The 22,344-nt window shown below is 40.4% G+C and overlaps 1 protein-coding gene across 1 annotated transcript; it reads left to right on the top strand.

Annotated features, from left to right (window-relative positions):
• Positions 1 to 1,132: 1,132 nt before the first annotated feature.
• eef1e1 (eukaryotic translation elongation factor 1 epsilon 1) lies at positions 1,133 to 21,401 on the top strand. Its single transcript, XM_023398597.2, has 4 exons — positions 1,133 to 1,242; positions 1,984 to 2,181; positions 14,997 to 15,092; positions 20,097 to 21,401. The coding sequence occupies exons 1-4, from the start codon at positions 1,159 to 1,161 to the stop codon at positions 20,187 to 20,189; spliced, it is 471 nt and encodes a 156-aa protein (XP_023254365.2). The 5' UTR covers positions 1,133 to 1,158; the 3' UTR covers positions 20,190 to 21,401.
• The last annotated feature ends 943 nt before the right edge of the window (positions 21,402 to 22,344 follow it).

The raw sequence follows: 22,344 nt of genomic DNA, 5'->3' as shown, positions 1-22,344 counted from the left end.
CCATGTTTTTTTTACCAATCTTGCTCATTTATAATCCAAATTTGTATATTCATTTCCTAAGGTGGTCTACCAAATTTGGTGTTTCTATTCTCAAAATTGACAAAATTCTATTCATTTTACTGTTTTTCAAATTATACAAGTTAGTAAAAAATTTATTCAGGCACACCTCAATGGTCCAAGAGGCTTTTTTGTAGAGCACATTAAGATGGACTTGTGTGTCAAATTTCAAGTCAATCAGACAAATGGTGTGAGGGGCATGGCCTTTTGAAAATGACTTTTTTGAGCCTTAATTACAGCGCCACCATATGGCCGATTGCGCTCACACTTCTTTGGCCAGTAGCCACATCATTTCCAGTTATTTGGCCAAGTTTTGTGTTATTAGCTCATTCCAGCTCAAGTCAATTTGAGCTGCGGCAGAAGACAAATAATAATAATAATAAACCTGAGCAAAAACAAGAACCCTAAATATGAATTTGTATTTCTGCAGTTGCCAATACCACCTCAAGCCTTGTCATCCAGGTGAGCTGTTACAAAGATGAACCCCTGGGGATGGAAAGAATGCTTGTAGTGACACTTCAGCCCATCTGTCACACATACATTAACAAGTACATAGTAACACACACAACTAGTGTGTTAGCGTGTGTTAAACTAACAAGTAGTTGGCAAGCCCAGGGGAAAAAAAATCCAAACAGACACAACACACACAATGTCAAAGCCTGGACACACCGCAGAGCAGAGACAGACACACAGGGTAGTAAATTTGAAACTTTTGAACTTTGAAAATTGAATTTGAAACTTTGATTCCATTTAACCACAAATCCCCATGGAGAAGTTCTGTGAAATCAGGCATGTTACTGTGAGCTCCCAGGTCTGCATATCCATCTTTGATGGTAAACTCGCACCACTGTTGAACGTTTTACTTTATTTATGATGGCTCATTCCCTAATGTAGAAACAGAATAATATTTCTGGCACAACTTCACCTTCTTCCATGGTGCATGGAGGCTCATTCACTAATGCAACGTAATGAAAGACTCAAATTCTATATTTTCATTGGTTGAGTCTACAGTCAGTAAAACTTTGGTGGGCGGGAGTAGTCAATTTTACCCAATCAGATTTCACCCACACTGCACTCACTGCCCCACCGATAGTGACAAACATGGCGTTACGGGAGCTATCATCGCTGGAGAAATATTTAGGACTTAAAAAGCCGAACAAGTACAGTACTCAAGGGGATAAAAAGGTGATATGACATTTTTGTGGCGTCCACTGCTGGCTTTAAACCTCTGTTTTATTAGAAAGGAAGTTTGTAAGCTGTATAACGCTAGCAAGCATGGTAATGCTAACAAGCTAGTAATGCGTGTTGGAAATACAGGTAGTTCTATTGGTATATCTACCTCGTGTCATCAGTTGATACCCAGTGGTTTTATGCATTAGTTAGGATGATATTCAGAGTAAATCCAGGCAGCTACACGCGATGTCAGCTGATTTATTGCACACGTTAGCACAATGGAAATAGCTCCATGCTTTGCGCATGCCCGTTAACAGAAATAAAGTGAAAGGTGGAGTGAATAGAGGTAAACTGAGGGATGAAGTGAGCTGTCTATTACAGATTATCTGTGCGGAGGTGTAAGGTTTGCTCCTGAGGAACTGATGACTGAAGGAGGGAGAAGAGTATAACTAAAAATGTATTGCTTCAAAATCTTCAAGGCTGCTGTACTGAAAGTTAACACAGCCATTATTCTCGCATAGCCATAATGAGCCCATTCATCTGGATGTTAACGAACATACACAATATGACTTAATCTGTTTGATCAAGTGAAATGCTGCTAATCAATGTGCATGAGACTCTCCACTTATTCATGAATGTGCAAAGTTATCAGCATTCACTGATCACTTGAACAAGTTAAATTCTTTTTTTTCTCTCTTCTTTTTCTTCTCTTTCCATCTCACTGCGTTCTCCCTGTCTCTCCTCTCCATGCAGGTACCTGTGTTACAGAATAATAATGGTCCTCCCCTGGTGGGACTGGTGACACTCGCTTGTCACCTGGTGAAGGAGGCCAAGCGCTTGGAGCTGTTGGGTAACTCTGCAGAGAACAGGGCTGTGGTGCAGCAATGGCTGGAGTACAGAGTCACCAAGCTGAACAACTGCACAAAGGATGACATCAAGACCATCCTGAAGGTAGAGAAGCTGATATTCAAGGAAAGTGCTTTGAAATTGCTGTTGTATTGCTTCTGTAGACTTAAAGTTATCTGTATGTATGATTGTATGAATGATTGATTCACACTCCTTTTTCTCTGTCCATCAGCTAAACTGATGCATTTGTGTGCACTGGTCTTGTTAAGGCACAAAAGACAGGAATACAGTGTGATGTATTGCCCTTCAGTGACATGGCCCCACACGACAGAGAAAAATGTTTTAGTATGCCTGACGCCAGTCAGCATGAAATAGATCATCAGCCATTGGTCTGCTGGATGCTTGGTGCCTCTTGGCACTGACCTGTCACCATGAAGTGTGTGTGTGTGTGTGTGTGGTATGGGTGAGGCATCATGCTGTGTGGCAGCATGTTATCTGGACAGGCTTCTTAAATATTTTAATGCTGCCACTTAGAGAAGGAAAGTCGCCCTGAGCAGCTCAACCCTGGTGCCCGTTGGCGTCCTGTCCTGTCCTGCTGCTTTAGCTCCATCCGTAATGCTCTTCTTCTTCTGTCAAGCACACGAGTCATCTCCCATTAAATTATCCAGAGATAAAACTGTCAACTGCATTAATTCTTAAACCTTCTTACCCCAGGATGCAAATAAGAATTTCATAATTTTACAAACTCAGACTTGTTTCAGAAGTCGTCTTGTCACTCATGTAATGTGACAAGCCAGGCCACTTTGGCCCTGAACCCAAAGTTAGCTGAATGAATGGTAAAGTGTATTACTCCACTTTAAGCCAGTTAGGCTAGTACTGCGTGAGGTCAGTTCCTCCACTTTAAGCCAGTTAGGCTAATACTGCGTGAGGTCAGTTCCTTCTTTGTCTTTAGAGATCACAAATATTTTAACTCCCTGGATGTTATCACAGGTTTTTTTGATGACTGTCTCCTTTTAACAGAAAAAATGCATTTTCAAAATGACAGATAGAAAACTTCAATTCAATCAAGATTTCAGGGTTTCCGCCCTAAAGGTTGTGAGGCCTGGTGGCTGGAGACATACAGTGCATTTAGAAAGAATTCAGACCCCTAAGCGTTTCACCCAACAGATGTCGCCGGTGAGGTTTTCAACCACCATATCTAGGTTTCCAACTGAGCGCCCCAAAATCTCTTTCCCTGTGGCCACCAGTCAGTTGACTGAATTGCTGTAGCAGGTCCATTCCTCTCGCATAATTAACAATTTTCCCGGGCAATAACTTTTTTCAGACTATAGTCTTTTTGAGCTCATCATCTGCGACAGATGTAATTCTTTTCTGTTTGACAGATTTTTTCAGTGCCTTATTTCTGCAGTAAAGATGTCACTGTGGTGATATTCACCTGTCAGTTTATTTCCTCAGCAAAACACATTACATGCGAAACTCCAAGATTACCCCAGGTTTACTTGCAGGTAACTTGCAGTTTTTTTTAAGGCTTAAACTTTAAACTTTAAACTAAGGCTAACACTTTAAAGAACCACTATATACAGACTTGAATACACTCACTAGCCTAGCAACATTAAAGACCCCCTCCAATGAGACAAGACATATCATGAGTGGAATAAGCAGTCTAAGCCATGGCTGCACATTTCCACCTTGGAACTGTAACAAGCCATTGACAGTCTCATAAAAATAGATTCAGAAAGCCAGGGTTTCATACGTCATATAACTAAGGAAGCAATCCCTTCAACTTGCAGAAACAAGGAGCTGGCAAAATAAACCTGAAACCTTGTCAGTACAGAGAGTAAGAGTTTGCATCAGCAACTGACGGTCACAAGCTAACAAGCAACGTAAACAAATACATGATGCTAATTACGCTAACCATTCTGATACGTCTGCTAGTTGCCGATTTTGGTGCACAACAAATTCCTCATCTGATTCTGGGTCTGACTGAGGCTCAAACATGTGGCTGAGTCTCTCCAATGTTTTCTCCACTAATCATGTATTTATATGCACTGTTTCACCTGTCAACTGAGCACAAGCACTCGTGGTGGGCGTGGCATAAAGCCTGATCCAGATCTTTTCAATGAGTAAGTAAGCATAAATGTGCTTACAGCCTAGTTTATGATTTTCTTTTTTTGGGTGTGAAAACCATCTTAAACAAAATATTAACCATAGCCGAGGGATTTAACATAGTTTTTACAAACATTTCTGGAGAAGAACTTGGAGAGGAATATCTGTTCTAATGAATGAACACGTTATTTTCTAGTGCTGAAATATAAATCAACCTTCATTTTTTTAAACCTATTTTTCAGGGAAAAAAGGCTTTAGATCGTATCGCTATCGAAACATTTGGCATAAATATCAAGGTATGAAATTTTGTCCATATTGTGCTGCCATCAGTAGTAGTAGGTAGTTATTAGTTAAATTTCTGTGCTATTTTAGCCTGTACATGACCTACTCATAGGGCAAAAAACTAAGAATTCTTGCACACATTCATTCATATTTTTTTGCTTTTCTGAAAGTGTAATTATTTTGTAGAACAATGGTGCTCTGTCTAAAACCTGCTACACACTTTGCCAGCATTATTTTTAGGGATTGACTGATATGGTTTTTTTCAGGGCCAATACCGATTACTTGTTGTCAAGGATGGATGGACCTCCAGGGCCACTGAAAGTTTCCTAACTGTGACTGCCCATTACATTACTTTGGGGTGGGAGATGAAAAGCTCAGTTTTGTCAAACTGCCTCATTAAGGTTCTCACCCTGAAGTGGTAGAACCCTTTTGTTTTTGCTCCGCTTTATTATTAGGGTTCAAAAGTTTTCTAATTTTTACTTTATCAATACCAGAGTTTTTCCTGGCAGAAAATTAGACGGGGGTGGTACTAACGGGTACAACGGGGGGGGGGGTCAGCAATATTTATATTTTCATTATCTCTCCAGCCACTGCAGGTCAAAGCCACTCACTCTATGCTTTTGAGAGCATATCTGAAGATGAATAAAAATTAGTAGTAGTTAATAGTTAAAATCATGAAAACGTCGGCTTTAATACACTTGTTAATACACTCCTAAAGACTTGGTACACACGCTCTGATCCTCTCCTCCACTTGTACCTTCCACTTGTGGCTGAGAACTATGCCTATTTTCAGTCCTGACAGATTAACCGTATCTCGTCAGTAACATGAATTAATGATGTCTGCATTCTGCACTGTTTCACCTGTCACCTGATTCTCCTCCTTGCAAACTCTTTTTAAAATAATCTGTGATTTTAGACATTTCTGCAAAAAAAAACATACATTGGAGAAACTTTTCACAAAGCTGGGTGTGGCTGGATGTAAAAGAGCTACTATTCACTTGTTTGAAGAGCTGCAAAATCAGGTCGCCGCCTCCTTCTGCAGGCAGAAAATCCAGCACGTTCATATACTACTTCTTTGGCAATTTTGGATGGCTCTGCCTGATGCACAGATTATGATACAGCTCCACTACATTGCTGTAGTGGCGTACAACCGCAATTGCAGTTACAAATGTCAAATCCACAGAGTACCAAGAAAACAAGTAGGTCTACTAGAATTTTGTTGGGAGGCGGAGGCGGCACGAAATTTGACGGAGGCAGCCGCCTCGCAAATTCTTTATGCAGGAAAAACCCTGAATACCAAACTTTGTATATAACCTTGGGTGACTGAGAGGCACATTTCTATTACAAATGAGCTAGATTGGTCAAAAAATGTGGCCACCATCGACCAAAATGTCTTTGCCAATGGCACAGCTTAGCTAATATTGGCCACAAATTGTTAACCATTTGTCCGATCATCTTAGAACTTGTTGGATATCTCCAGGTTGTTATGGCGAGTAGGTGTGTAGAAGCATTAAGTAGCTGAAATACGGCTGCTTCTCTCAGTGGAGCGCAAAACAGTCAGAACCCGCAAATTGCGGCTTGCGGCTATAATTCTTTCAGTTTTTGCATGACTACATGACATGTCCTCGAGAATAACAGATTTTTTTTAAACTGTAAATGGTTGATTATTAGGCTATATATCTTATGCTTATGTATGGTATTTCTGGAGTGTTAAAAATTGCAAAAAAAAACCAAAACTGTGATACGAACCGAACCCAAGGTTTTGTGAACCATTCCACCCCTACTATAGTATCTTTATGTATAAGAGTGCACAGTTCAGTTGCAGGTATATAAGAAATCAGTTTTTGATCACCATGTGCTGGCTGGGTGTGACAGGAGAGCGCCCTCTCATCTGATGCTTGACTGGGCTTCAGTTCCATGGCTGTAGGCTAAGAAAAGTAAGGATCTGATTGTGTAAAGGGAGGAAGTCTGCAGTCTTCATGCCTTGTTTGGCATCACCCACTCTTGCTGCACAATAACTCCCATTTGCCCCCAAGATTCTTTGTGCATGGAATGTTTCCTTCGCACAGTGTACAAGTGCTAAAGATGGTCCCTTCCTCTGGGACCAGCACGTCTGTACACAACTTTGAACACACATACATGGACTGAAAAATACACATCATGCTGTCCAAATTTACGACAGCTTCATTAGATTTAGTCATTTGGTAATGTAGTAAACAAATAGCCGTCTTTCTACGCATCTGTACTAAGTCGCCAGTCATGGGGAGAAATGATATACCCCTTTAGGTTACATATTATTCCTGTTCACATAGCACAACACACACGCAAGCTAGGATCTAGGATAGTCCCCTAAAAGTCCATGAGTAGATGCAGATGAGAAGACCCCAAGTCAACTTGCATTTTGAGAGTCGACCCACTGCATTTTCTTTTTTTTTTTTTTTTTCTTAGCTGCCTCACATTACATAGCAGTGACGGAGCAGCAGTGTGGCAGGCTGTAAATCTTTCAAACCAAGTCACCCCACCCCACTACTCTCAGCTCCAGGTCTGGCTGACAGCCCTGTCAGCAGCCTGGTAGGAGAGACACTTTTCATTGTGGTACAGTCTTATGACAACCATGATTAGCGATGCACCAATTGTGAAATTGTGGGGCAGTACCGATGGAACCGATGTTTAAAATAACAATTTGGTCAATAGCTGATGGCAGATGCCAATACCAATGTTTATTGTTTGTTTGCTTTGTTCCAGGGAAGCAAAGAAATCTTCATGATTAAAAAATAACTGAACTGTTTTAAAGTCTTTCAGCCCATCACTCTATCACAGTGAAAAATAAAATAAACACAATTAAATGTAAATGTAAACATGATTAGAAAAGTAATAAATCTTGAAATAAAATATTAAATATGAATAATTAATACAGACAAACATTAATAGGGCTATCATTCATTTCTTTTTTATATAGAATAAAATGTTACCACTAGAAAATTCCTGGAGAAATTTTGAATGTGCCTGCTGTTTGATGTGCGTACTTCACTCCTCACGTTTCAATCTGTACAAAGGACGTTACTCTCAGTTTCATTCATGTCGTAGAGACTTATCCTGACACTGACCTGGCCAAAATGACCTCACAATAATGGTTTTTAACCAAAATTGAATCAAAATCAGCTTTACCCATTCCTGCCCAGTAACACCTGCTCCTGAATTTGTATTGCAATGGGAGAAGTGGAGGGTACTCCCATCACTTCCTCAAAAACCACCACACTGTATACAAGCACAATCACACACACACACACATACACAGTGCTGATTCGCCTTATACATGCTAAAAGGGGTAAGAGTTAATGAGTCCAATTAGCCAATAAGAATCAGCTTTGTCCATTTCTGCCCAGACACTGTGTTAGTAGCACCTGATTAGACCTGAGACCTGCTGTTTGCTATCAGCTTCTGAATTTGTATTGCAGTCTATGGGAGAGCTACTATGATGGTTAAACAGTTCCTGTAGCTCGAAGCGCAAAGTAAATTTAATATGTCTGCTGCTGTATTTACTGTTGTACTCTCCAGTCTGAACTGTAATCTCTCTCTATGAGTATTAATTCATAAACAACGTTCTGCCTGTGTGTGTGTCTGTGTTGGTAAAAATCACAGAGATCAAAGAGCCTCTTAATGAGCTGGTTCGAACACCTGTGTCTAGCTGGAAGACAGATCTGGGTGTGATTTTGGCTCGGCTAGCCTCTCAAACGACTATTTGTGAAAAAACAGTAACTCCTGTCAGAACCATGAGTGGACCATGACTGGCACAAGACCTTCATGCACTGCATATCTGGCTTTGGTGTTTCTAGAGCCAAAAATGTGGAGGTTATTTTGGCCAGTCGTGACAGCAAGTGACAGCAAGTGTCCCTTTTTGAGGCACACTTGCAGTGACTGAGGTCCGTGTCAGGATGAGTTTCCACGACATGTTTGAAACTAAAAGTACAGTCCTTTGTACAGATTGAAACGTGAGGAGTGAAGTACATGCACCAAGCAGCATTGAATTTTCTAGTTTAATCTACTACTGCATATGGGCGTGTAGTTGTTGAAATGTGTATGCCAATAGCTTCAGTAATTTCTTTGGTCCGGTCTGCTTTTATATCTAGAGGCTTCTTGAAAACAGCGGGGATAAGTTGTTTGACTCCTGTTTTCTTTTGCCGAGCTCTGGTGATTATTAGTGGTGATAGTTTTTTCATGGTATCGAAGGTACCGAAATTACCAACACTTGACGAGATTGGTAGTCACCCTCTTAGGAAGTAACGTAAGAGACATCCCATTGAGGGAGGCAGTTGAATGAGTGCTCGTCACACCCGCTCATGCATCAGGTCTCATTGTGCTCAAGCAGAATGTCATTACCTGTATGAGCAACTTATGTCATGGTAGAGTGTCTTACCTCAAAAGTGACAGCATGTCAGTGACAACATCTACCAAAAACATGTGTAAAAGAACATTAACTCTAATTACTGCGTCACTGGCAACATATGAGTGACTCTGAACATGTTTAAGCACAGTTTCTCCGGCACATGCTCAGCCTCTGCCCAAGGGAGGATGAGGAACGTCCACTACTAGGCTGCAGTCTAACTGCAATAACAAATGGAAGATGGCGACAAGTTCAGGCCACAACTTGGTCTAGCTGCAGCACCTCGGCTCGTTGAAAGAAAAAGCCAGAAGAGTCGTGTTTGGAAATATTTTGCTTTCGAGGCGGATGATGAGGGGTCGATTATGGACCCGCAAAAGCCTGTTTGTAAACGGTGCGCACTTTCCAAACCACAGTTGAAATGCTGTGCGATAAAACTGCTTATATTTTAGCAAAGTATTGTTTACTTTAAATACTTGAAGGCTACATGCCACTGTTCTTTTTTGCAGTGTCAAAATTTTTCATTTTATTGTTATATCTATTATATGTCCTTATTTTTATGTCTCAGAGTATTAAAATGCTCTGCAATAAAAAAGTTGACTGACTGTATATTTTAGCACAGTAATGTTTATTTTAAATTCTTGAAGGCTACATGCCACCTTTCTTTCTTTTTTGTTTTTTTATTCATATTTTTCAATAAAGGAGTGAAAGAGAAAGTACAGTTTTTTTTTTTTTTTTTTTACTGTGGCCACAAGGTTGTACATTTAAGTGAGACAGATGTCAGCAAAATGACGACGATTGGGCAGTATGTAGCAGAGTTCCATATACTACGTCAGGTTTCCAAACCCTACATCCTCCACAACGGAGAAATGGTCATCTAATGCAATGAATTCATCACCTTATTATTGATCACTTTAGCTTTAACACTGTCCATGGAGAATTGTTTCCCTTTCTCAAAGGATGTGGTTATGGACCGAAGTCTTGCTGGTTGTGGTTTGTGCCTTCTTGGTTTCCAGTTCATTACCCTTACCTTAGGGTTATTAGCCCTAACCCTAACCCTGTTACCTCTACATCTGAGATGCTGCACTGGCTCAGAATGCCGTCTTGGACAGCCAGCTGCAGACCGTGTGCCATGCAGCCAAAACTAGCCAGACCACTGAACGTTAAAGGTTTTGCCATATTCCTGGCATTACTTTCTCTGACTGTTACATTCTTGTGTTTTCACATCCCAGATGAAAGACATTCAAATGTGAGTTTTCAGGAAAACGTTTGAGTCATCTACAAGAGTGTGGTGTGCATGACATGTGCAATGTAGGGGTGGGCTGCAGGCAGCAGCATTTATAAGTGCAAACAAAATGAATTATTATTTTCCATCCTTCTTTTCCAATGAGCTACTGTCATTGATGAAACCTAATTCGAAGTGTGAATCTATTGCCAAAAGGTGGAGATTCAAGGTAGTATTTTCCCTGGAAATCTTAAGTAAAAGTATAACATAACTGCTTAACACTTTAGTTTTACAATAACAATAACTAAAGTAACTTAAGCTTGTAACTCTTCAGGAGCCTGCACAATATTGTCACCCAGTAAAATTGACCTCAAATTTTAAGTACAAATGTAAACTAACAGCAGCAATCCAAACAAACCATCAGTCAAAATCTAAACACTCACTGCTTATAAAAATAAAATATTGCTGTCAAAACTTAAATAACAGTTGCCTTGCATCTTTTCTTTTCCATTACCATCAAATGAGGTAGAATATCAGTGCTGGAACTGTTGCATTGCCTCTAATTTCTTGTGTAAACATAAAATGGATGTACCATGAAATGAGGTTATTTAGAATGTCAGTGCTGGAACTGTACAAATAAGAGTTAATTAGCCATTCAGCAACACATCACAGTCAGAGCTTTAGATTCTTTGTCAAGAACACCAGCATATTCACTGATGTTGGCTTAAGAGCTGATCTTTGACATGTTACTACATTCCCTCCAGTGCTGAACAGCCTTTCAGGGGCAGCGCTGGTAGCAGGGATGCATAGGTATTTCTTGGCTAAACGGCTGATCCGAGGAAAGTTCACCCCATGCGTTTTCCACCACTTGAGAGGAATACTCTCGCTGTCTGCTGGTGGACATTTCAAGTAGCTGTGATTTCTCTCTGTCAGACACCCCTGTGCCCTTGAAAAAGCTTCCAAGGGTCTTCTTCGGTTGGGTGTCTTGTGCTGTTTCAAGAGGGGGGTTCAGATACAGCTGTGCGACTCTGCTCTGATAGAAGGTATTCCACTTCATGAACTGCTCTGGCTTGGATAGCTTTGCTCTCACTTTTGCTCATGTATTCAGTGTGGAAGCGTGGGTCAATTAGAGTTACCAGATTCATCATTCATCGTCACGGTGTCTCCGTATTTACTGTTCATGTAGTCCAGTACTGACTTCTTGATTGTCTTTGTGAGGTCTGTGTCATTCTCCTTTGCCTGTAGGATAGTATTACTGAACTAGAAAATTCCAGGGAAATTTTGAGTGCCACGGGGGCTACTGCCGGGATGAGTACATGATTTATTTCCAGTGTTCGAAAGTCACCCAGATCATATTCTGGTTTTGAGAAATGTCTTGATATAAAAGACTCTGATATAAAACAATGTCACATCCCTCCATCATGTATTATGTGGGGAAATATCTCATATTCTGTGTTGGTTTTTTTAATAAAACAAGAGGCAACATGTCTTCAAACTGGCATTTAAAGGGTTAAAATCCTGAAAACTAATAAACATTTGGTAGGTTTGAGCAGAACTGAAGTGGTTTAAGAGATTTATGCAAAAAAAGCAGAAAGAAATATTGATATATGATGATTTTATAGCATTTTCTTTGTGTGTCCTTTTTTGGACGCGAGGAACCCCAGAGGGTACAAAACGTGTTACCAGTGTATAATAGACCTGTAACAGTAACTGACATTAGATTTTAAAAATATGTCAAAAAAGACACTTTCTTGCAGAAATCCATACCTTCAGCTGTAACACAGCCAAAATGATCAGCAAATCAAAAAAGAAAAGTAAAGAAAATGTCCAAAAAAGGACAGAGGGACCCCTGAGGGTTAATAAATCCCATGAACCGCTATTTAAATTACCACTATTATGTTTTTTTCTGTGCTAAATTTAACATTACTGGGGAGGAAAGCAACGCGACTAGAAGTGACAGCGAGAGAGGGCTAGTAGCTTCTCCTCTTCTCTGTCACAACTTCATTCACTCTTTTAACAAAACAAAACAAAAAGCAACGAAGGAAGCAGTAAATGGATTTACATATTTAAGACCTAACTAAATGTAATTTAAGACCTAACATGCGGCTAATGTAAAGCTAGCAGAGCTTGGAGAGTTGGTTATCTGGTTGCTAGGCGCACGCAGGTCAGGAGCTGCCGTTGCCATGGCAATGTGAAAATCTGCCCAGAATTTGGCTTCTACATGGCTTCAAAACAACTGCAAATTATGAGAAAACCGTTACTTCTTTTCAAAAACTGAAAAGACCGTGCCAGACACTGAAGCCAGAAGTTTCTACAGTCTCTATTTTATTCAGATATTCCTGAAAATGAGTGCGTAAGCTCAGTGCGAAGACAGAGAGAGATTCTTTTGAAAAAAAAAAGACAATTACATTAGGTGTCAATGAGAGTGAGACAGGTATTGCTGCCGGACTCGGCACCCCGTTTAAATTTTGTGCAGACCCTTCCTGTCAAAGTTACATTTTATGAATCCCAACAACTATGTCTACATTTTCAGAAAGAATTATTTGTCTCCTATTTACGGTTTGGCCGCAAGCTCGAGTTAAAAATAAAAATAAAGGTTATTTTTTACTGCTTCACGCACTCTAGCCAACTGACGCTTTCACTCTAAATTGGAAGAAAAAGTGATTTGCACTCCTCCTTTGAGTGCTCACAGTTTGAAAAGTTTACATGTTATGTAAAAACAGTTTTCCTCCGTTTTATAGTTTGAATCACATTTCTACGTGCAGGTATGAGAGAGCTGGGTGACTCAGAAAAAAGGTGCAATTTTGTAGAAAAAAGGTGGGTTTCTAAAGAAAATTCCAATGCATTTCTAATGCATTATTTATTCCCAGTTTTTTGGGAATAACTTTGGGAAAAATTGGAATTTTAAGACCAAAAGTCATAGCACCCCTTGCGGGATCAAGACGCACGTTTTGGTGTATATATATATATTTTCTCAAAGCTGCGGGACGAGTTACGCGCCGAAATTTGGCGGAAGAATAATAAACACGAAACAGAAGATTAACTCCTCTCAGCTATTCTAGCTGTAGAGGAGTGCCTCGGAGCTGAGCACCCGTGGCACTAATAAGTGAAGAACAGGTTTCATGCATGATGACATAGTCTTCAGCAGAGAATGCGTCAGTGAATTCAAGGAGAGGACCTAGAGCCTTGCTCACAGAATCAAGAACCTCAACATCTTGCCATGGGAGATTCTGTGACCAGTTTGTGCTAAGGTAGGCCCATTTTCACTTGAGCATCGCTGCCGCTTCCAGCTGTGAGCAAAGGCAGCCACAATCTTTTTTCCAACTCCCACTGCTCTGTCAATCCTGGGGTCCTTAACATCTTTCTCTGAAGATAAAGGAAAATAGTTAGTCTCCCTCTCTCTCTCCCTCATACACACACACACACAAACACACACACACACACACACACACACACACACACACACACACACACACACACACACAAACACAAACCCTCTCCCTAAATATCATCCATGACAGTAATTGTTTTGGGACTGCCTGCTATTATGAATATGCATCGGGATGGGGGGTTATAGAAGAGAGGATTATGATTTTTGGATTTGTTCTTACTTGACTTTTTGGGAAGTTTTGGGGTTTTTTTTAATGGTAAAGGAAACTTACTAATACCACTGTGCAGACGATGGCCAAAGTGTGTCAGTCTGGTCCAGTTATTGAGAGCAATGGCTTTAACAACATTGGCCCCGCTGTCTGTTGTCACACACACCTGTTTGTCCTCATGTAGATGCCAGAAGTTAAGACACTCCCTTAAACCACTTGCAATATTTTCGCCCAGGTGATCCTCAGGAAAGAAACTTTCACAAGGCAGGAGCTGTGTAACTTCCATTCGTTGTCAATGTAGTGCACGGTCAGGCTATACATATATACCATATAGATATATGGTTCCACGGTTCAGCTCAAACACATGTCCGTGGTTGAGGCAAAAAACTCCACAGACGATAGTGTAGCTGCTAGTTTGTCGCGGCATGCGTCGTACATCACACTCAAGGATGTTTTTGAAAAATATTTTCTACCTGGGATGTTGTATCTTGGGTTGAACTTTTTAACCAGTTGCTTAAAGCCCTCCTTTTCCACCATTTGGATTGGCATCATATCCTTGGCTAAGCAATATGTAACCGTATCAGTAATTTCCATCCAACGTTTGCTCTTCCTGTCATATGGAGAGCAATTAGCGAGTGCTCCAGCGATGCTCAGTTGATTTGATTTGTTTACTTTTGGGCCGCACATCACCAGCTGTTAGCATCTCCTCGTCGCGTGCCTTCATAGCCTGGTTGAACTTGACAATGTGTTTTTGCCTAACTGGTGAAACAGGTTTGTTGTGTTTCCACCTTTAACGGTAACAGTTTTCTTGCATATTTTGCAAAGTATTGTGCTTTGTAGTAGGTCTGACTTCTTGTATCCAAACCACTTCCATACTATTGATGTAGCTCCCTTTTTAGGTACTAAATCGCCATAGGTGGCTGACACTCTGCTCTTGATCTCAGACATGTTTGGGCTCATGTTGTTGTTGGTTCCACTTTATCATTGATATCACTAGATGACACTTTTTTTATCACGTAAAAATTTATACCGGTGTTATCTTAGACAGTATGATATGGCATGGCCCTATTGCAATGGAGTGAATGATTGTTCTATTTGTAGATAAGGTGAAATTATAAAAAGACATCAGTAACAATGTGGAGTGTGTATAAACAAGAAATATAAGAGAAAGCAAGAAACATCAAACCACAAGCACCTGACCAATCAATACATGACCAACTGCGCAAACCACAACCACGGACCACCTTCTGTATACCAAATACTTACCATAATGCATTGTAATAAGCTAACTTGCATAACTGATTATGTTTTGAAATTTCTCTTTCAGGATCTCAACCTTTACTTGCAAGACAAGGTCTACTTGGCAGAAAACCAATTCACCTTAGCTGATATTCTCCTGTACTATGGAATTCAACCAATCATAGTAAGTTACCTTTTCACTCAATTATTTCACCCTTGTGTCACACAACTCAAGTATCCAAATGCTTATTAGTGCCACGGGTGCTCAGCTCCGAGGCACTCCTCTACAGCTAGAATAGCTGAGAGGAGTGCCTTGGGGCGTGTATATAATATATAGAATATATAATATTCTGTTTCGGGTTTATTATTCTTCCGCCAAATTTCAGCACGTAACTTGTCCCGCAGCTTTGAGAAAACCCCGGTAATATATACATCAAAACGTGCGTCTTGATCCCGAAAGGGGTGCTATGACTTTTGGTGTTAAAATTCCAATTTTTCCCAAAGTTATTCCCAAAAAACTGGGAATAAATAATGCATTAGAAATGCATTGGAATATTCTTTAGAAACCAACCTTTTTTCTACAAAATTGCACCTTTTTTCTGAGTCACCCAGCTCTCTCATACCTGCACGTAGAAATGTGATTCAAACTATAAAACGGAGGAAAACTTCTGCTCTCTCAAAAAGACAGGAACTGTTTTTACATAACATGTAAACTTTTCAAACTGTGAGCACTCAAAGGAGGAGTGCAAATCACTTTTTCTTCCAAGTTAGAGTGAAAGCGTCAGTTGGCTAGAGTGCGTGAAGCAGTAAAAAATAACCTTTATTTTTATTTTTAACTCGAGCTCGCGGCCAAACCGTAAAAAGGAGACAAATAATTCTTTCTCAAAATGTAGACATAGTTGTTGGGATTCATAAAATGTAACTTTGACAGGCAGGGTCTGCACAAAATTTAAACGGGGGTGCCGAGTCCTGCAGCAATACCTGTCTCACTCTCATTGACACCTAATGTAATCGTCTTTTTTTTTTCAAAAGAATCTCACTCTGTCTTCGCACTGAGCTTACTCGCTCATTTTAAGGAATATCTGAATAAAATAGAGACTGTAGAAACTTATGGCATCAGTGTCTGGCACGGTCTTTTCAGTTTTTGAAAAGAAGTAACGGTTTTCTCATAATTTGCAGTTGTTTGAAACCATGTAGAAGCCAAATTCTGGGCAGATTTTCACATTGCCATGGCAACGGCAGCTCCTAACCTGTGTGCGTGCGTGCGTGTATGCGCCTAGCAACCAGATAACCAACTCTCCAAGCTCCGCTAGCTTTACATTAGCCGCATGTTAGGTCTTAAATTACATTTAGTTAGGTCTTAAATATGTAAGTCCATTTACTGCTTCCTTCGTTGCTTTTTTTTTGTTTTGTTAAAAGAGTGAATGAAGTTGTGACGGTCTCCGCTGAGACAGAGGAGAGGAGAAGCTACTAGCCCTCTTTCGCTGTCACTTCTAGTCGCGTTGCTCTCCTCCCCAGTAATGTTAAATTTAGCACAGAAAAAAAAATAATAGTGGTAATTTAAAAATAGCGGTTCATGGGCTTTATTAACCCTCAGGGGTCCCTCTGTCCTTTTTTGGACATTTTCTTCACTTTTCTTTTTTGATTTGCTGATCATTTTGGCTGTGTTACAGCTGAAGGTATGGATTTCTGCAAGAAAGTGTCTTTTTTGACATATTTTTAGAATCTAATGTCAGTTACTGTTACAGGTTTATTATACACTGGTAACACATTTTGTACCCTCTGGGGTTCCTCGCGTCCAAAAAAGGACACACAAAGAAAATGCTATAAAATCATCATATATCAATATTTTTTTCTGCTTTTTTTTGCATACATCTCTTAAACCACTTCAGTTCTGCTCAAACCTACCAAATGTTTATTAGTTTTCAGGATTTTAACCCTTTAAATGCCAGTTTGAAGACATGTTCCCTCTTGTTTTATTAAAAAAAACAACACAGAATATGAGATATTTCCCACATAATACATGATGGAGGGATGTGACATTGTTTTATATCAGAGTCTTTTATATCAAGACATTTCTCAAAACCACAATATGATCAGGGTGACTTTTGAACACTGGAAATAAATCATGTACTCATCCCGGCAGTGGCCCCCGTGGCACTCAAAATTTCCCTGGAATTTTCTAGTTATCACTTAAAATGTAATACGGCTAGTAGGGCTGGGTGATAAAACGATAACAATAATTATCGCAAAATTATTTTCCTTGATAGAAATATTAAAAATGTTCCATAAACATTGGATATAATTAAATTCCATGCTTATAGCATGCCCACCAATGACTCAGGAATGGCCAATCGTCGCAGGAATAGAGGTCTGCGTTGCGCAAATTACGATGCACGGTGAGAGGTATAAATGCAGGCCAGCACGTGATATTATTTACAGATGCACGCAGTGGCTGACAGGCTTGAAGTTGGATCGGAGTAAGCAAATAAGGCAAAATGAGCTACACTGAAGAAAAAGTGGAACGCAGCTTGAAGGACAGAGATATCGTCGACAAGAGAGGCCACTTAATTTCAGTAGTTTGGAGATATTTTGGCTATTTACAGTCTGACTAAAAACAGAGCAATGTGCACTGCAAACTGTGCTGGAGACATGTTCCATCAAAGCCCTAAAATCTGCGATGTCACGGACTGACTGATGATATTTCCCCCACTGGTCAGCGGCGTGCCAAGCTGCAGTCTACCGAGCCGCTCTGGTTACCTGAATGCTTGGGAATTGCAGGGAAGCGGAGGAGCGGTTTTAATACATTGAGCCTAGCCTCCATTACGGCAAATAAACTACTTCATTACATGTACCATTATGATTAAAGGAGGCAGAGGAATAACTAAACCGAACAGAGAGACACAGCAGGAGAGAGGGAGGGAGAGAGGGAAGTTTGCTGTGGGTCATCCTCTTTTTCTCTCCCCAATTTTCCCGTCTCTCTCACAACGAGATAATAAAAAATAACTTAAAAAAAGAAAGATATCATGTCTCTTCTAACTTTCTCTCTGAGTGATCATTTTATAAGTAATTATAACCGAAATCACAGCTCAATCTTTGTCTTTAACTCGTGTTTGGTGATTTTGTTAGATGACGTCGCAGTAATGAAATCAGGATTTCAGCCATATACTAGGTTTTGACCTAGTCTTGTTTAATCACACTTAAAGCTGATCTTTATAATAACCTCGTGAATTTATAACATGGAACTTTTATGTGTTCCTGGTTAAGTGGGGCATCGCTTCTTCTGCAACGATGAAATTAAAAGGACCATCGCCTTGTGTGATGATCTGGCAGGAGGGATTTCTCACCTGCCTGTGTGTGTGTGTGCATCTGCTCGTCTGTCTCACTCTCTGTTTCAACACTCCAGATTTATTTACTTATTAATTGAAAACAGATTTGCTGTTCCAGATCGCTCCAGCCCACTTTAACCCCTGTGTATTAGTATTTTTTAAGGCATTACAGACATTCATTAACTGTCAATGGTCAGTTAACAAGCATCAGCTATTGGTCAGAAGGAAAATTGAAAATAAACATCCCTAAATGTGACACTAAAACATCTGAGTTTCAAGTGGTACAACTTAGTGAAAAGAAATCTAGAGATATACATTAAAAGGTGTGGATAAGTGAGATTTTGGGTTAAGGTGAAAAATAGGGACAAGTTTAGATGAGGTTCAGGGTTTCCGTTGCTGGACCTAAATGGAAACTGTTCTTCCCAGTATCTACTCTTTCTGTCAATGTCACATGATGTTGGAGTATTCAGATAGTATTACTCACAAGGCATCATGAAGCATCGCGCATCACAAGGATACATGTAAATACCAATCACAGAAACTAGACTTTGGAGAAACATGTAGAAGATAATAAAACCCTGCAAAACTTTCCCAAAAGTCCCATGGGATTGGTAACAGACTTTCACTGGATGTTTCCAGAGATCGCTCGTGTTTCCGCTCTTACATGCAAAAGACTGAACCACACTTAAAAACGTTAAGCTCTCTCTGCCATTGACACTAAGAGCAGGGTCTGTGTCTGTGAGAACTTTTATAACTGAGGCATTCACACTATTGTTTTTCAAATCTTTATATTTTATTAGTCTTACTTCTTCCGCCTTTCCACGGTCTCTAACTACTCCTTCATACTTTTTCAAACAGAAACCATTCAACTATCAAAACGTTCAGCTTGTTCTGTAGATTATCAGATGTATTCAAATGATGCGCTGGCAACAAGTGGCAGCAAGTCCGCATTGCTCATAGTTTTTTGCAATATATTTGTATATATGAGTATATTTTTTTGTCGATTGATGTTTTTTATTCTACTTTGTCGTTTCGTCTGAAAGTGGAGAAAATAATGTACAAAAAGGAAGAACTCCTGGCTTTAAAGTTTACCAGATATGGAGTTAAACATCCCATACTGGCTGAGCTGAAGAAGCCGTTCCGTGGATGCAGAGCCAGGGCTAAGCTAAAGGCTAGGAGATGGAGATATAAGCCTTTTCTACATCTATCCTCATGGGAAATGTCAACTCCCTGGCCAACAAGTGTGATGAACTGGAGGCACTTGTGAAGAAGCATTGAACATATCGTGAGTGTAGTCTCATGTGTTTCACAGAGACCTGGTTAAACGACAACACTCCCGACCGTTGTGTGGATTTACCCTGCTTCACTGCAGTACGCTAGAACAAGTGGGAAGAATAAAGGTGGAGGACTGGTTCTGCTTGTGAACAAAAGATGGTGCAACCCCAGTCACATCACAGTGAAGGAGAAGATCTGCTGTTGGGAAATTGAACTGTTGGTAGTTGGTCTTAGACCGTACTATGTACAGAGGGAGTTCTCACACATCATCATCACACATTGTTATTTGCATTCAACCACGAGCTGAGCCTGGAGCCACGTGTGACGTCATCCATGAGACTGTTGCATGAGTAGTGACCCAGCACCCTGATACATTCATTGCAATATCGGGGGATTTTAACCATGTCACTCTCATCTCTCACCTGTCTGGCTTCACTCAGTATGTTGACTGTCCCACAAGAGAAAATAAGGCACTTGATCTGTTGTATGCAAATGTCAATGAGGCCTACACTGCTTCAGCTCTACCACCACTTGGCAGATCAGATAATAACAATGTAATATAACATAATCTGTTTTTCCTTCAGCCTTCCTACAAGCCCTGTGTACTGAGGCATGCTGCAACCACCCGCTCATTCAGGAACTGGACCCCGGAGGCCAGTGAGTCTCTAAAAGACTGATTTGAGTGCACAGATTGGTATGTCCTGTTGGAGTCACAGGAAAATGATAACAGCAAGGACTCTGACCTTGATAGAATGGTTGAATGTACCACAGACTATATTAACTTCTGTATAGACACTGTAATACCAGCAAGGACTGTACACTGCTTTCCAAACAACAAACCTTGGATCACCAGTAACATCAAGACCCTCCTCAACCAGAAAAAGGAGGCCTTCAGGGATGGAGACAGGCAGAAGCTCAGGTTTGTGTTGAAACCGGAGTTCAAGAGGCTGTGTCCTGGAAAAGCAACAGGCCCGGATGGTTTGTGTCCGAGGCTCTTAAAGGACTGTGCAGCCCAGCTAGCTGAGTCTCTCCACAGGATCTTTAACTTAGGCATACAAACAGGGAGGGTCCCGGTCCTGTGGAAAACATCACGTCTTGTTCCAGTACCTAAAGTAGGACGACCGACTGAGATAAATGACTACAGACCGGTGGCCCTCACATCCCACATCATGAGCACCCTGGAGCAGCTGCTTCTCCACCTTCTGAGGCCACAGATTGAACATGCACTTGACCCCTTACAGTTTGCCTACAAAGAACATATTGGAGTGGATGATGCCGTCCTTTACATGCTCCATCGGGCCCATTCTTACTTGGATGTGCCAGGTGGTTACATGAGGATTATGTTCTTTGATTTCTCATGGAAATTTAACACCATCCAATCCGCCATTCTTAAAGACAAGCTGGAAGGGATAGGGGTGGATCCCTGCTTCACGTCCTGGATTGAGGATTACCTGACAAGAGGACCACATATGTCAGGCTGGATAACTGTGTCTCAGGGAAGGATGAGCAGCACTGGGGGGACTGTTCTGGCTCTGTTCCTGTTCACCCTTTATATGGCAGACTTTAAATACAACTCTGAGTCCTGCCACATCCAGAAATACTCAGATGACACAGCCATTGTAGTGCATATCAGGAACGGGCTTCAACTACTTCAGCATACTTTCAGCCACAGACTTCATTCAAACTAAAATGTTCACAAGCCTTTCAGCTATTGGACTTGTATTCAACTCTTTGATATCTTGTACAGTTTTTGAATTATTACAGTTTTAGGTTCATGCTTTTTTCAGATCATTTCTCAGTTTATAATGGGTGTGTATTGCACGGAATGTTCAGGGCCACAGTGGATGACATCGCGTGGGAGAAGCTATAAAATTTGTCTGAAAAAATCAGTGCAACTCGTCCTCATGGCGACATATTTCAATCTTGACACATCATTTCTACCTCATTAGTAGAGAAATTTGTCCTTGTTCATATAAACTGACTACCTTAGCACAGAGACTAACAGAATTTAAACTGTCAGCCTCAAACTGATGGGAGGTACCCTCTAACTGTCCCATAGACTGCAATGCAAATTTAGGAGCTGATTTCAGGGGAGAACCATAACTGACCCTTTTTTGTAACTCGCTCCTATTTCCACATTTTTGGCTCTAGAAACCAAAACCACATAGAGGTGTTTAGGAGAGTCTTGTGGTGTTGAGCATGTGATAATTTTGCTGATATTATGTACTGTTTTGTACTAAATGGCAGGAGTTTGAGAGGTTCACTGACCCGTTTCTCCCATAGATTTGTTTGAGCTCTGTCTTCAACAGCCAGACTCTCGAGAAGAGAGAGAGAGAGAGTGGTACTTTTACTTTTGTGGTAAAAGTACCACAAAATTTTACTTCAGTATACAGTACTAGAGTAAACTAGAAAATTCCAGGGAAATTTTGAGTGCCACGGGGGCTACTGCCGGGATGAGTACATGATTTATTTCCAGTGTTCAAAAGTCACCCTGATCATATTCTGGTTTTGAGAAATGTCTTGATATAAAAGACTCTGATATAAAACAATGTCACATCCCTCCATCATGTATTATGTGGGAAATATCTCATAATCTGTGTTGTTTTTATTAATAAAACAAGAGGCGACATGTCTTCAAACTGGCATTTAAAGGGTTAAAATCCCGAAAACTAATAAACATTTGATAGGTTTGAGCAGAACTGAAGTGGTTTAAGAGATTTATGCAAAAAAAGCAGAAAAAAATATTGATATATGATGATCTTATAGCATTTTATTTGTGTGTCCTTTTTTGGACGCGAGGAACCCCAGGGGTACAAAATATGTTACCAGTGT

Source organism: Seriola lalandi, unplaced genomic scaffold, assembly GCF_002814215.2.
Source record: "Seriola lalandi dorsalis isolate HSWRI2012SDOR001 ecotype SW California unplaced genomic scaffold, Sedor1 jcf7180002049664, whole genome shotgun sequence".
Lineage (NCBI taxonomy): Eukaryota > Metazoa > Chordata > Actinopteri > Carangiformes > Carangidae > Seriola > Seriola lalandi.
The sequence above is the reverse complement of the archived record's forward strand: the minus strand, read 5'-3'. Positions and strand labels throughout refer to the sequence as shown.

Coding starts and splice junctions, on each gene's coding strand:
- eef1e1 (XM_023398597.2), top strand. CDS start 1,159: ATGGCGTTACGGGAGCTATCATCGCTGGAGAAATATTTAGGACTTAAA. Junction 1,243..1,983: donor GTACTCAAGGGGATAAAAAG/GTGATATGACAT, acceptor CTCTCCATGCAG/GTACCTGTGTTACAGAATAA. Junction 15,093..20,096: donor ATGGAATTCAACCAATCATA/GTAAGTTACCTT, acceptor TTTTTCCTTCAG/CCTTCCTACAAGCCCTGTGT.